This window comes from Alligator mississippiensis, chromosome 8 (genome assembly GCF_030867095.1).
Source record: "Alligator mississippiensis isolate rAllMis1 chromosome 8, rAllMis1, whole genome shotgun sequence".
Taxonomy (NCBI): domain Eukaryota; kingdom Metazoa; phylum Chordata; order Crocodylia; family Alligatoridae; genus Alligator; species Alligator mississippiensis.
In genome coordinates, this window is record NC_081831.1 from 5345133 (window position 1) to 5361217 (window position 16085).

A 16085-nucleotide genomic window follows, 5' to 3' on the forward strand; every position below is an offset into this window, starting at 1 on the left:
TTTGTTTTCACATTGTAGGCAAGGCAGTAAGAGTTGATGAGATTGAATTTTGCTTAAATTGATTAAATTTGGTAGGTGGTCAAACATTTTATTGCTTTTACATGTAGTTTGTAAGGACTTAATTTAAGACTTGGATAAGACTAGCTTTAAAATTCTAGGAAAAAAAGGGGGAGGGAGGTTGAAGCGTTGTTGTATCTGTGATGGTTAAGGAAATATTTAAGAAGCAGGGTCTTTTGCAGATGATCTTGGACCAACTATTTTGGGTGCAAATGCCCTTCTTGATCTGAATGAGTTTCCTTTTAAGAAGCTTCTGTCTCAGACCTGAAGAAGGGCACTTGCGCCTGAAAGCTTATCTGATATCTCTCCCAACTATACATTTGGTTCAAGAAAGATTTTACCTCCCAAAACTCCATGCTTTGCATATTGAAAATGTAAGCTAGAGATTTCTGTGTTATACTTGGTATCAAAATGACTTATCTAAACGTTACTAATCGTCTGTATGCATGTTGACACCTTTTGAATGTATGAAAAAAACAATTTGCTGTTCATTCATGTGTGTCTAATAACATAAAACCTATCATAAATCAATTGTTGTGAAACTTGTTCTGATGACAAGTTGCATACTGAAAATCTTAAAGCTCAAGGTATGTTATACCATCGTGAATACCAATGAGAAATGATATCACATACGTTATTGTCATTGTAGGCTATGGTTTATGCATCTTCTAACCTAGGGAATGACTCAGAAAAATACTTAACTGCTCCTAATCTGATATATCTTTGTTTATTATGAGAGGTCTACCCAATTCGAGGAGGTAGTCACCCGATTTCGTGCGGAGATCACGAGGCTGGCCCACATTTTCCCAGGCTGATTGCGGCAGAACTGCCCATGCCTCTGGCTGAGGGGCCTCAGTAGCACTGTGCCTTGCTGCTGATTGGCTACGAGGGCTGTCCATCGTACAGCCCCTCCCCTTGTTGCTGATTGGTGAGGAGAGGCTGGGCCACATGACAGGCAGTCCGCTTAGCCAGTCAGCAGTGATGGGTGGGGGCAGCAGTGATCTTGGGCTCTGCTTTGTGTCGGCAGCCCCGCTTTCCCGGGCGGGCTGTGGGGATTGGCGGCTTCCCCTGGAGAGCCAGCACTTTATTTTCAGTAAGTTGTTTTTCATGGATTTTGCAGCTGTTCCACAAAATCCACAAAATTATGATTTTGGTAGGTCCCTATTTATTGTACAGTACTTATAACATTTTACATGGCTAACATTTATGGATTTTTTGGATACTGATAAAATCTCTCCATTGTCCTCCCCTGTAAGTGACTGAACAACTCTTACTCAACATACAAAGCGTCTTATCTTGGAACTAATTGATGAACTTAATTAGCGCCTTCAACTAGTGCAAATGTGTGAAGTGGAAGAGTCCATTCCTACTCTTCCCTTGAACCATTCCTGTCACTTTTACGAGGCACCAGATTGACTGATTTGTCCAAAAACCCCCAAACCAACAACAATCCCACCCCTCAAGAATTTTGTAAGAAGGAAATAAACTAGCTTTTCTCCTTATGCTGCTTTAAATATGGATCTTTTGAAACACATGCAGAATACTTTTTGTGTGCCTTGTAGACTTCTTGGCAGTGATGGCTTCTACCATTTTTCAACTAAATCCCCTTTCAGTTTGGGGCCAATAGGGGATGGCCATTTTCCACAGTAGCCATGCCCACAAAAATTGCACGCACCAGATGGATGAAAAAAGAAATAATGAAAAAGTAAACATTTACACCTTTGAAAAGCTTCTATTTTTTAAATTGACTATAATCTGGAATTTTCAGTTTTACCTGGATTTTAGTACCGTAGAATTGATTAGTAAGGGTTTAGATACTTTTTTCTGCAAATTGCACAGTCTGAAATATTCTAGCAGGAAGTCTTTCAGTCTTTCTCCTTTCTCAGTTCAGGGAGGCTAAAATCAAATTGTAGATAGAATATCCTGGTAGGTGTAAAATAATTGGCCTTATTTCTGTCACTTCCTAATTTCTGAGTCCTTGACTTTGCAGCCTTAAAATATACTTGAATGTGCTTTTTGTAGGTAGTAATAGAGTTCTTTAACAACTTTATATACTATGTCTAATCTTTCATACTGATTCTCAGCACTTCACCTATGAATTTGATTTTTTTAAATGTTGTTCTGATCTTTCTTTCCAATGTTTAGAAGTGTTTTTTTTAAACTTTGAGAGCCTAAACCTGTTATTGTTTAGGTAGAAAGTGTGCTTCTAATTGAAGTTGAAGATACCTGTCTATATCCCTTTCTTAAGTGTCTGCTAATTCTGCGGGATAAGCCTTTTTATTTAAATAGAGCAAAAAGAGAGTTGCCTGGGAATGCAAAATGTGTAGGTGGAAATGTCAGAAACAAGGGACTTTGGATTAAAAATGATGTTTTTATGTGTGTGATGTTTATATATGCATGTGTCTTACTATCAGTGATATGAAATTGCTTGGCTACTCTTGGGATATTGAAAAGCCTCTGAAAAATCACTGCTATCTCTGTTAAAAAAGTATTTATAGACGTATTTCAGTTTTCCATCGAGGAGTTGTTCTGTTACAGAATCTTATCTTGCCAGAATATCACGTAGCGTAGGCCCACTAGGCCTCCCAATATTGACATTTTTTGACATGAAGCACTTTACAGTAGGTCTCTCTTCAAATCTTCTGTTTTTTTACTGTATACCTTACAAACTTAAAACAACATCCAGTGATTTGATCAGGACACAGTATACTGCAACTTGTTTGTAACTAATCTTTTTTTTCCTTTTACTCTGTTGACTGGTAGAGGAAAGTTTGACTCCTATTATGTAAATGTCCATTTCAGTGGAACTAGATTTACTTCACCAGTACGTATTTACCAATCCTGTGCTATTCTAACTGCTCTTTCCCTTTTCTCACCAGTTTGCTGTTTTGTGGTTCACAAGAGGTGCCATGAATTTGTTACCTTTTCTTGTCCTGGGGCAGACAAAGGGCCTGATACTGATGTAAGTACATTGATGTTTTGTATTTTATATGGTACGTTACCTGAATACATATTTTACCCAGTTCCATTGAACAGTAAAGACCTTAGTCCAAAGATCACCAAAGTTGCTGTCTTCATGATGGAGTTTTGTTAATAGGCATGGTATGTTCAAGTAAATAGGAAAATATCTAGATTTGAAAAGTCTGGTTAAGTAACCCAAGGGTTCCTCAGAATAAAACAAGTCCATGATCTTCATGCAAACGAGTCATTGTTTATAGCCTCACGGCTTTGTTTTCACCCCAGGATTGTTTGGACTTAAGTGCTGACCATAACCCAAGTCCTGTCCACACACAGACGCTCAGCTTGAGTTGCACGTTACATTTAACTTGAGGACACTGTTCTGCTGTGGGGTATGGGTTGAAGTCCAAGTGCCTGATGCTTGAGGAGGGCTCCTGAACTTGTCCTTCTGTGCAGCTCAAATGGTAGTTTGCAGAATGGCCACTGTCACTAGATCTAGCCCAACTTGGGAAGAGTCCTCTCACATGTAGGGAAATTTAATGAATGCTGAAAGCAAGACTAACACTTTTTTGCAGGTTCAGTAGCATGGACTTGTAGGGATAAGCCGTAAGGACACTGACTTGAAGAAAATGTTTGGGATTTTTCTTATTTTCTCATTTGTGTGTGCGCGCTCCCACGTGTAAAATTGACATCTAGTATAATTGTGCATTCCAAAATAAAAGGAGAGGAAATTACAAAGTATAAAAAGACAGATTATTGAGGAATGCAATCAACAGAATATTTAGCAAAAATTAATTGGACTCTTTGAGTTAAATATCAGAAGCCTGCACAGTTTATTAATCAGCAGAAATGAAAGGTGAAATTACAATTAAACATATTAATGAGTTTACATCTGGCCTCTTAATTCCAAAATACAGTCTCATTACTCTCAAATGTATAAACCTAGATTTATATTTTTGCTTCCATGGGACAGTGGAATTTCAGGATTCCTTGGGACTTTCTTTGAAAGTCTTGTGTTAGACAACTGAAAAGTCTGTCTTCAGTATGATGTCATGAAGAAATTGGATTTAAAACAGTTGCCATTTTTAGTACCCAAGTTACTTATCTTTGTTTTTCTAGAAGTAGAATAATAAAAAGCCACCTCTGCTGTGATATGTTTACATGAAAGATTTAGATGGCAGAGAAGATGATGGTGAAGATGAATTTTACTCCATGCTTTAGCAGTTCATAGTGATTAAAAGTGTCACAGTAAATGATTAGAGTAATATTTGACTTGTGAATTGTGCCAGCTGATTGCTAAATATTGCAAGAGAGGTTGTTAACTGGATAGCTGGATCCACACTTTTGGGAAATAATCTGTGTAACGAGAAACTAAATTTAAATCTGTTCTTTTTATCAGCCTTATGAGTGAATTTCTAACTAACGAACAGTGAAGAATAGTAAAGAATCAATTTAAAAACCCTGTTAAAGTTGAAACTTTTAGAAAATAAATTAATTAGGCAACATTAAAAGCCATTTCTGCATGGCTTATGAGTTGGTCTGCAACAAGGCCTAAACTGATTTCATCATTATTTTATCAACTAGTAGAAATTTTAAAAGATTTATTCTGAAGTGTCCCTTCTTTAACAACTTGTTTGTGACTTGACCTACCGCAAACTGTCATTGTATTTCAAAATGCTGCATGTGTTTTATATATATAAAAATACGTGTGTGTGTGTGTGTAAAAATACACGTATACATGATGCATGTTTCACATGTATGTAAAACGTCAGCTCATTATTTAACACCTATTTCAGCTTTTGTGTAGTGGACATCAGTGAGCTCTTATCATACAGGACATACTTTAGGGGCATGTGAGATACTAAAAGTAAACAGATGCACAGATTTTGCAGGTGGTCCTAAATACAGTTGTGTTAGTGGAAGACTATACACATTTCCTTGTCTAAGGTTCCTCATCCCTTTTGAATAATCATTGAATGCTGGTCAGAGTCCCCGGAGGAATTCAGAATCCCGACCCCGACATATGGCTTCTCCTCCAAATTATAGTCTCCCTTCTCTGCAGCAAGTTTCCTTCCTCAATTGCTGTTCCAGCCAGTGCTACAAAAGCATGTCCCTCTGCACTTCCCAGATGTCCTATGTTTGTGCATCCCCTGCCCAAACTCTCGCCCACTGAATTTTGAAGAACTTTTAGCAATCCATATTTACCTTGCTCTACCTCTCGGGAAATTCCACAACTTTAGACTCTAGTTACTTGTAGAGAAGTTAAAGAAAAAGGTTTTTCTTCAAGACTTCAACCACCCCATCACTCTTTTTAAGCCCCATCTACTCATTAGTTACTAGCCCTTGAATGACTTCCTTTCCAGTACAGACAGGTAGGTGTTCTTCTGCTCTTTTCCACTAGTCATGAAATCAAACTGGAATTCATAAGTGTTATGTGGACAGATTCTTCCAATTTTTGCAGTATTTCAAGGAGAATATTTGTTTCTAATTTGCAGCGGATCAGAATAATATTGTCTTTTCCCATGTTTCAGAAAACATTCAGTAACTGAGCTGTGGAGGCTTATAATATTTGTTTTTTTATACAACATATAGTATAATTCTATAAATATAGTACTTGGTGCATTTGTTTTAAATTCTGTATATATAGGATACTTCATAAATCACAATTATTGAAATAAAGTGAAAGTGTAATTTGCTAAGTATTGTATTTACTTTTTTGTTTGGTTATTTGCACAATTCACTAAGCTACTCTAGGTCTTCCTGTTATTAGTCAGCTAATAATATTTTATTGTAATTTATTGCAATAAAATGTTACTGTAATCTTGTATGTAATTCAAGCAAAACCCTTAGGGAAAACCAGGAGCAGTGGCCACAAACTCCTGGAAGATTGTTTCAGGCTCAATATTAGGAAAAACTTCTTCACAGTCAGGGTGTCCAGACTGTGGAATAAGCTCCCTCCAGAGGTGGTGCAATCACCTACCCTGGACATCTTCAAGAGGAGACTGGACAGTCACCTCGCTGGGGTCACCTGACCCCCCAGTTATCTTTCCTGCCTGGCACAGGGGGCTGGACCCGATGATCTTGGGAGGTCCCTCCCAGCCCCTAACATCTATGAATCTAAAACCAGTTTCAATAGTTTTATAGTTGCACAGCATTTTTAACCATGAACCATTGGTTCTTTATAAATTTGTCCTCATATGAAATTCCATGGAAAATAAGAACTCTGTTGCACCTACTAAAATAATAAGCTGATCTTGCTTGTTCACATAGAAACCAACGTTCCTTTAGAAAGATAAATTTCACTGTACAGTGAAGTACTTTAACATCTGCTTATGGGAACAATACGTTCTAAGTTTCTTTGTTTGAATTGCACTCTCTCTTTTTTTTTTATATAACCAAATTCAGGCTCAAGATTGTAGGGAATTAGCTCTTGCTGATGAAATGCACTGGAAAGCTTGTCTCATTAGATTTTAATGAGCTACTCATGCACATTTTTAATGTGCAAGGTATGGGATTCATAAATAGTGGATAGACAAAGATGAGGAGGATTATAAAATCTGATTTAGTGACAAACTTTGACAGTATCAAAGTTTAGGTTGTTTTTTAAGAATTTAACAAGAAATTATTAGCTTTTGTTTTAAAGAAAAGAAATCATTTTATTTTTGTCTTCAAAAACGGAAACAAATTTCAGGTAGCAAGCTCTGTTACTGAAGTTGGGTACCAACTCATTTGTTATATGACTTGCATATTTTCATGCAAGGAGGTAAGCAATGGATGTCCCCAGAACCAGTGTAGAATTATTACCCCGATGCAAATAAAAGATGCAGTATAGCTTTCTCCTAACGATAGGGCTATGGAAGCACAATGCGCTTTAGAATCTAAAGTGCCCCAAAATTAATATTTGACAAGCATATTTAAAAATGTGAAGTTGTTCATAAGGAGGGAGGGAATGCGATCTAGTAATTAGAACTCAGTCATGATTCCTGATAAACTGGGAACTTCCCCGAGGTATGAAATCCTATGCAATTTTCTAGCTTCTCTGTAGGGAAGTAGGTAGTAACACACTAGCTTAGTGCCTGTGATTTTATCCCATCTTGTAATTGTAGAATGTGTGCCCCAGTTTCTGACTTGGTTCTCAGATGCTCAAGACCTACCGTGTTTTATGCCGTGCACTCTGGCCCAATTGACTAATGTGGCTGTGCAAGTGTGCTAACTTTTACTCAGGTGATTGAACAGGTTCAACTCTGCAGTTCTCTAGACTGGATAAGCTTTGTTGCTGCTAAAGCCATCTTTTTGGAATTAAACATAATTTCCTCCTGTTGCTTCTTTTGCTTCTCTTTTTTCATATGTCACCTCCTTCCTAATTGTTCAGTTCCAGTACCTTGCCATTTAAAGGATTCAGCTGCTCCATCACCACCTATATTTCTAACCTCTGTTTCTTCCTACACTGTTTCCCTTGCCTATGATTTGTTTAATGCTTCCTCCTAATTTCTCAACTGCTTTATGGCCAGGACTTGGTCTCTCTCCTTGTAGCCCATCTGAAACACCCTTTAAGTCAGTTGTGTCTTAAATGCTGCATACTTCAAATAACTACCAGGTGACTCAAGTCTATTTTCTACTACCTGACTTAATTATTTTGGAGCTTAAGGACACCTGAAGGCAAAACTTTACACATAGAAGTCTGGATTAAGTGCCAGTTTTAATTTGTTAGCAAATAATTGACCATAGTTTATCAGGTTTTGGGGGTTGAAGAGATTGGGTAACATGCTGGATCTATTGAAGTAAATGACATACTCTTGTTGGCTTCAGCAGGCCTAGGATTTCACAAAAAGTTGAATGCGTCTCTGTTATAAAGTGTCATGAATATATACAAATAATAAACGTCTAATTTTGATTTTAGATGCTTATAAAATTGAAGGGAATAAAATAATTAAATGTGTGGATTTATTAGTGCTCACTTTTGCGATTTAGAGGTTAATAAAGAGTATAAGCTGTATTTAGTCAAGATCAGAAGTGATGTTTTAATAGTAAGGTTCTTGGCTAGGGATCATAAAAGAAGTTTTTTTGTATTAATGGTGAATGATTTATTTATCTAGGATACAGCTGTATGTGTGGTTATTCAACTGCATTCTTTAATGCGTGGTCCTTACTTGTGTGTTTCCCCCCAATGTGCAGCATTGAAAATCAGTGTGTGAGAAGCCATTTAACTTTATGAAGCCTCTCTTAATTGTGGTAGAATCTATTTTTGGCAAGTTGTTAATCATTTTAATATAGCAGGTTGCATTTCGTGATTTGATTTTTCAGTGAGTGGTTAAATACATCAGCCCTTCTGCCTTATTTTAATTATTTAGGGTACTAAATAATCATCATCTGTGTTTGTGCACCTAAACAGCACAAAAACGCTTTCTCCATTACAAATAATACAGTAAATGAAGATGTTTAATAATCTTTTATATTCATGGGTATGAGTAAATGCAGAAGCTTTTAAACTGTTACGTTACAATTTACTAAAATGTTTGGTAGATTTTATTTTTAATGTATCTATTTTATCATTTATCGTTATCTTATTACTATCTGAATTAGTATAAGCAAGATTACCCTGGAATGCAACAAGCTATTTCCTTACCATACTGTTTCCGGTGTACCATATGGCAGTCTTTGATAAATAATTTTAATTACAAAATAAATATATTAGTATTTGCATAATTGCCTAACATATTGTTTCGTTCAGGTGTCTGATTAGTATGTATATGTAATTCATCAAGTTGTTTTTTTTCCATGCAATACCCTTTCAACATTACTTGCAAGGAAAGTATTATAGTGCCAATAATAGCACGACAGAACATTTTGTTCATTTTCGAAGGAGTTTATATTCACAGTGTTCTGTTCTGTACACATGCTCTCTCTCTAGAAGACAGCATTCTTTTGTCCACAACAGCGTTATGTTGCCTGAAACCTTACTTTGCAATACTAAGTATGTGAAGTTCTGTCTAAGGGACAGACTAAAAAATATTCATCCTCCTTCAGACTCTGAAGTTTTATGTGTTTTGGATGAAGGAGGATGGAGAACTTGTTCATGACGTCAGTGGACATTTGTGGAGTGGAAGTGAGACTTTTTCTCCATCTTGATTAAATCAAGCATTATGCTTTTGTAGCCATTATGCTCAGCATAACTACTCAGTTTCATAAAAGTCATAAGAGAGGACCTAAAATATGGAGGGAACCGAGTACACTGGAACAACATCGTGAAATGTATTGGCAGGGAAGTGAGAAAAATCAAAAGAAAATTTCCTTGCTCATGTTTTTTATCTTGACCTATTCGTTAAATAGCCCGTACCTCTATTTTTGTTAAACATTTTCAAAAACAGCAGTTGAAGGAATGAGGAAGAATTCAGGTGTCTGATTTAGCCAAAAAGGAGCGGATATGCCTTACTTTGAAATACATTTCCTATGAAAATGCAGCGGTGTCTTTTCAATAACTACATCTGTTTTTGCCTGTATTACAAATGCTAGAAGACGAGCTGCATGATTCTTCCTCTCGCTTGAACAAAGATTGCAGAACTGCTAATATACTACCAAAGCCAAGGTTCCCTATAAATCAGCGATTCGCCACCTTTTTCAGTTCAAGGCACTCCTCATTAGACTCAAGGCACCTCTCTGTAACTTTTGGGAATTGAATGTTTGTTTGAACTAATTAATGTATTACAGTGCTTACCTCCTTGCAGAGGGGCTGGGCAGTGGAGGTAGGGATCAGCCAGGGAGGGAGATGAGTCTGAGCCTGTGCTTATCTGCTTCTCTCTTCATACACACACCCTTCAGAGGATCTGGGAGAACCCCGGTCGAGAATCACTGCCATACATCTGTGGCCTGGATCTCAAGGGCTTTCTCTCGATTTTGACAAAATGGAAATGTCTGCATCATGAGAGAGTAAATTATCATGTGGCATGCTTTGCATACTATCCTTATCTTATGATGCATTATTTCTTATATAGTAGCAGTACAATATTAAGCAATTGCTGGCAGACACACTCAGAATATGTACCCATTTAATTACTCAGTAAATGGCTGTTAAACTGATGGAGAACACCAGGACAAGAAAGCTTCAGTAATTGCATATCAGTTAAAATGAAGATTAGCAGCCTGAAGAAATCCCACTTTTTTAACGTCCCAGAAAGGCTGTTAGAGCAAGAAATAATATACTTTGTGCCTATGGAGGTGTCTAGAACAAAAAGTAAAAAAACCTAAACTCTTGAGACATTGAGAGAGAGAGAGAGAGAGAGAGAGAGAGAATCATTATAGTATAGTAAAGTTAGAAATCTTTTCAGAAAGCCATACTTGTATTAGTAAAAAAAAAAACATTGATATTCTAGGATTTCTATCTACTTGTCTATTTTTTTGAGAAATGCATGGAAATCTTAAAAGCTCCTTTTTTGAGGACGCGTTCTTTTGCCATAGAGGGATTGGATTTCTTTTCATGCCTCAACTGATGCTGACATGATAATCTTTCATGTTAGAAAGACTTCCCATTAGTTTCAGACTACTGGCAAGTAATCCCCAGACTGTGCAACATTTGTGTGCTGTTTTTATTAAGTTCAGTCTCTAATCACGCACCTCAGAAGGTCACTGACATTTCTCAAATTTATTGAGCAAACCACTTTTATATATTTTTCTTTGAAATTGGACTAAAGGTCATCATATGTTTTACAGGGCATTGGAGAGAGAAGGAACTAGATGGTAGTTTCCCCAAATTTGACCTTGAGATGCTTAGTAGATTCGATTTCTGAACTCAGTTTAAATCTGGGACTTCTCCTCCACATGTATTTGAACTGAGAAAAAAGTTCTTATAACATCTTGTGCAGCAAACTACTAGGTTATTTACAGTTCTGCCAGCTTCAGCTCAGCTGCCTTAATGTAGCCAAAGCTTCAAAATGAAATTACAGCTCTGCAAAGGGAGAAGGAATGATGCTTGTGGGTGAAGTTGCTAAGAATATTAAGTGAGATTACAAATGATAACAGGAGGGGGATGAGAAATAAATTCAATCCATCCATCTTCCACTTCTCACATCAACATATTCTCCTCCTCCTAAATTTGTTCTCAAATCAGAGAACTGGAACATTAATATTTAATAGATTTATAAAAGTTAAAACCAGGCTGGATGATTAGATCATGGACTGTTTGAATTTGAGAATATCAGAGGATTAAAATTCTTCTCTTTACAGTTGGAGAGAGCATTTTTGGTGCAGCTGGAATTATTATCACCCAGCAAGTCAGGATGTCAAATTGACTTGGATAAAAAGTAATCATGGAGGCTATTCATACAAGCTATACTTCTGTTTAAAAGCTTTAGGCAATTAGAGTCAATGATGAAGGGGTGTAACATCAAATCAGCATAGGAGACTGTAGATGGTAGTATGAAATACAGGTAGCATATCATTAAGCTACCTTTTTTCTCTGAATAAACTTTAAAAAAATCTAAGGGCAGTCGAGCAGGCTTCTTATTAAATGCTGAGAGAGCCTTTAATAGAATTAGTTGGTGGGAAGATCTCTGCTGGATTGATATGCGATATTTGATTTAGTTCAGGCACATATATTCTGGGTTCTTTAATATTAAAACACTGTTTATTTTCTCTGTGTTCAGCTGTTTCATATAGACGTGATGTCTCTCTCTTCAGTGCTGTGCTCTTGCTGAAAGATAAATTACTAAGTATAAAATGAAAAAAATGCATAAACAGCTTAAGGAGTGTATATGCTGTAAATTTACTGTGTCAGATGGTGGACCCTCAATCTCACCATGTTGCTGTATAGAGAATACCTTCTTGAACCAGAAACCAGTGGGACGATAGACAGGCAAATCAGTAGCGACTCTCACCTTGTTTTCTTAGTACCGTGAAAACGTGGCTATCCTGGGTCCAGTTAAGGGGTAGCCCACGTGGAGCATCACAGCATATTCAAAGGGGCTGCTGCATGATAGCAGTAAGTTTATGTAAGAAACTTAGGCATTTAGGAGCCTAATTTTCATTGAAAGTCGGTAGGATTTAAGTACATAAGTTCCCAAATTGTGTTTCAAGTTACAAGTGCTCCTGGGTATTGTAGTTCTCTTTTCATGTGTTATAAGTAGGAGTAGTGTGTGTGGGGATAAGTGTCAATTTTAAGAACTAGTGAAAATTAATCTTGACTTTATATTGATTGTGTTAAACCTGAGTACTGAGCTGAATGTGTGTTTGTGAAGCAAAGTTGTCAAGGAAGACGTGAATAGATTTAGGATAATATGGAAGTACAAGTCTCTGTTAATTCAGATCTAATTTTTTATTCAAATGAAATATAAAAACTGTTTTAAAACAAAGCAAGATTAAAATCCAACTTTGATAATGCATGTTGATGAGTGTGATTTTAGTCTTCTAGCTTTTAGAGTACAGCAAGCATGACTCACTTTATGCCTAAGCAGGTCACTTTATGGGTTACTAAAATAGACCATGAAAAATCAAAGTGGATTTGAACTAAGGGAGGAGACGACAAAGCTATTTATAAGAGTCAGATGGCCACGTCTCTTTCCTGTTATGTGTAATCAAGATTGCATAATTCAAATTATCTATATTTTACCTTTAACCTTTTTTTTTAAGCAGAATGAAAGAGTTATTTTGGATAATCTGAAAACAGTACTAGAAAAGTCTAATCTACTAGGATAAAACATAGACTCTTGCATATCAGGTGGTTATATTATTGACATACTGTACTTCTACAGTTATCCGTCCTCATAAAGAAGTCAGTTATGGTCGCATGAGAATATGTGCATAAGATATGTTTTTAAAGTTACTGTTTAAATACATTGCATCCTAAAGACATCCTTGCTGTTCATTAATGACCCAGTTCAGTCAAATGATGAGAGCGTAGGCAGTGCCTATCACTTCATTGAATAGATCCCTAGGGATATGGACAAACATAGATTTTAGACACTTTGAAAGGGGGAGGGGAAGTTACAGCTCGGAAACATGCAGTAGCTATTATCATCACACTGTTATGTCTTCATGTGCATGATACAAGTGGGCTAAATCACCCTGACTCTGACCTTGAATGAAGAGGAGTTAAAGATGCCATGTTTTTGCTACACTTGATACACTGTAGGATTATATAAAAATAACAGTTGGTTCCTAACAGCTTGTATCCTTTGATACAGATTCAATTGTTACTTCGGTCTGTATGCCCTAAGATGCTAGGCAGTAATCGGTTCTCCAAGGTGAGGGACAAGTTATGCATAAACCGGTTTAAGTGATCAGAAAGTGGTTTAAACCTGTAGCAGAACAGAAGTTCAGTGCACGTGGGCTGGGGCATGGCCATACCCCCTGTTCTCTGCATGAGCGGGGAATGACGCGCCGGGGGGGGGGGGGGGGGGCAACAAACTGGAAGGGACTGCCCCCCTCCAGGCAAACCCCGGCTGACACACACACACACCCCTGACCCATATGCAGATGCACACACACACCCACACCTCTCCACCAACATTCACACACTCCCCCCCACTCTCTCCTATACACACATCCTCTCCACATCCCCCCTGCCTCATAAATCACACACAGGCTGAGCATTCCCCACAGCCCCTCTCCCTCTGCCTCCTTTCTGCCCAATGTTTCACCTGAAAGGAGAAAGTGAAGTGGGTTTGAGCAGCTCCCTGCCCCTTTCTCCGGGAGGTTTCCAGCCCAGGCTTTGCTGGCTGCCCTTGCAGGCAGGAGATCTGTGCACCCCTCTCCTCTCATCTTTGCCAGCCTCACATCTCCTGGAGAGGCTAGCAGAGGTCGGGGAGAAGGGGCAAAGCAGAGGTGGTGCAGGGGCAACATTTCATTTCAGTTTAAATGTTTATTTGTCGTCATAAAATAGAACATATTTTAAAATGCTATTCAAAATATACAGATCCCCCCCCCCCCAATCAAATTAGGATGTTTTGTCATTATTGCAATCTTTTCAGCAGTTTGCTTCCAAAATGCCTGCATAATTAATTTTTTTTAAATATATTTCAATAGAATCTCATGCTCTGATAAAATGTGGTTTAACTGAAATAGCTTCAATTATCCCTACAATGGATTTAAAGTAATATAGGTGCCATTTTTCAGATCTGCTGTCTTTTTCCTTAGTTTCTACTGCTTGAGTTCATTTTGTTTTATTTTCAGTTCTAATACTCTTTCAGTTGAACCACGAATATTTCCCTGTGTCCTTAATTTCAGGTTTCCTTCTCTCCTCTTTCAAAAAAAACCCACAAAAAAACCTCTCCCCGCTTGCCGATATACACCCTAGGGCAGAGCCTCACATCCAGGGCCATTCTTCTGCAGGATTGGGCCCCTTAAACTCTGGAAGCAGCAGAGGTCCAATCCTGCAGTAAATCAGCCCTGGGTGACACTGTAAACACCAGTGAAGCAGATCAGCTGTAGCAGGACACATTGCAGCAGAGCTAATGCAGCTCCAAAGATAGTGTGTGCTTCTACCCCGAGTCTGGTTCCTTGGAGCGTCTCTCCCTAACCTCCAACCGCCTTCACGTTAGGCAGGAGAGAGTCCTTGGTGCTTTGGACTTGTGATAATCCACGCTAAGGAGTCCCGCTCCTAAAGACCTTTGAGAAGATTTCTGTCATACTGGTTAATTTTTGAGAGGTATTTAATTTTCACAAGAGCTCTCTTAAGTCTTTTTGTGAATTGTAACCTTTCTGATGAATAGCAGAAATAAAAAAAAAAAAAATGTTCAAGGTGCTACACTGTGATCTCTGTATAACGAGTAAGAGAGTCCCTCAGAGTTACCTTTTGCCAGGTAAGCACTAGCTATTGTTCTTCTTAGATTTCTAATTTATTTACTTTTGAGTTTTTCCAAAGGCTTAGCCTTTAAACAGTATTTCACTTATAACCATCTGTAATTGTGTGTAACAAAAATAGTTAAAGGATAGAAACCAGTATTAGAAAATTTAGAAGGGGCTATTTGGAGGGAGCAGTTCTGTTTTGTAGAAGTACATAATATGGACAATGAATTGAGAATGATTAATTTCAATAGCAGTAAAATCCGCAAATATAGATATATTTTTCTTGCTTCTGGAAATAGAACTTTTTTCTTGGAAATGGTGATGCAGTAAAAGCGTATGATAAAAATAGACTGGACTAAAAGTTGAAATTAAGGGACTGTACCTTCATGGAGACTGCTAAAAGTGCCTAAATTAGCATCAGGTCCCGAGGACCTAAAGAGCATCATTAACTACAATGGGCTTCTGAAAGCAATTTATCAGAAAAGTCAAAGCACTCTGTAGAACGCTCCGATGCAGAATATTGTAAGTGAAAATGTAATGATAAGTAATAAAACTGCTTGTTGAAACAAAGAAAAGGATATTTGTAGTCCAAAGATGGATCATTTCCCATCTTAATATAACTTCTTTCCAAATGAATCATGAGCCCTATGATACAGTAGGATATTCTTACAACAGTATTTTGGGGAAATTCTTTTACAATGTGTTTTTGTAGTAACACTTGATTTTTGTTTTTTGTTTTGCTTGTTTACAATATCGTGTTAATTAGTGTAGACAAAGTTGGTTACTTACTACTAGATCCTATTAGTACTGGCTTCCTGGCAAAAAGACAAGTGGTGTAGCGATCTAAATTTCTGCAATAATATCCAGTTCACAGTTTCCATAATAACTGTGCAGCTGGGATTCATGGTTTATAGACAAACAAACCCTGAAATACTTAAGGTAACCAAAGCTATGGGTACCTATTTTATCAGTTTTAAGGAGCCTTTTATCTCTCGCCTCATTCTTTGCTGGTCTGATGCTACTGTTGCTATAGAAACCGATCTGAGCATAGCTTTATTGTATAGAACAACGGTTTCTGACACAGATAAATCTCTTTCATGTCTTAGGACAGCAGGTAGCCTCCTCATGGACAGACTCACTCTGAATCTTCTGCCTACAAAGTTTTTCCATCAGCAGAATTTATCATTTGTTTTTGTGCCAGTTTATGAATCCAGATTTTTATAGTCATAATTCTATGAAGAGCGTAGTTTGCTCACGCAAACTCATGAGTTCAGGTTATCCATAATCTATTT

General features: G+C 37.5%; 1 protein-coding gene across 3 annotated transcripts in view; it reads left to right on the forward strand.

The window, feature by feature from the left end:
• Nucleotides 1–16085, forward strand: part of PRKCA (protein kinase C alpha) — a 319404-nt gene that overhangs the window by 111317 nt on the left and 192002 nt on the right. For all 3 annotated transcript variants that reach the window (XM_059732039.1, XM_059732041.1, XM_059732042.1), the window contains one exon: nucleotides 2937–3019. In XM_059732039.1, the coding sequence (XP_059588022.1) occupies nucleotides 2937–3019 (83 nt within the window). The remainder of the gene's footprint in view (nucleotides 1–2936; nucleotides 3020–16085) is intronic.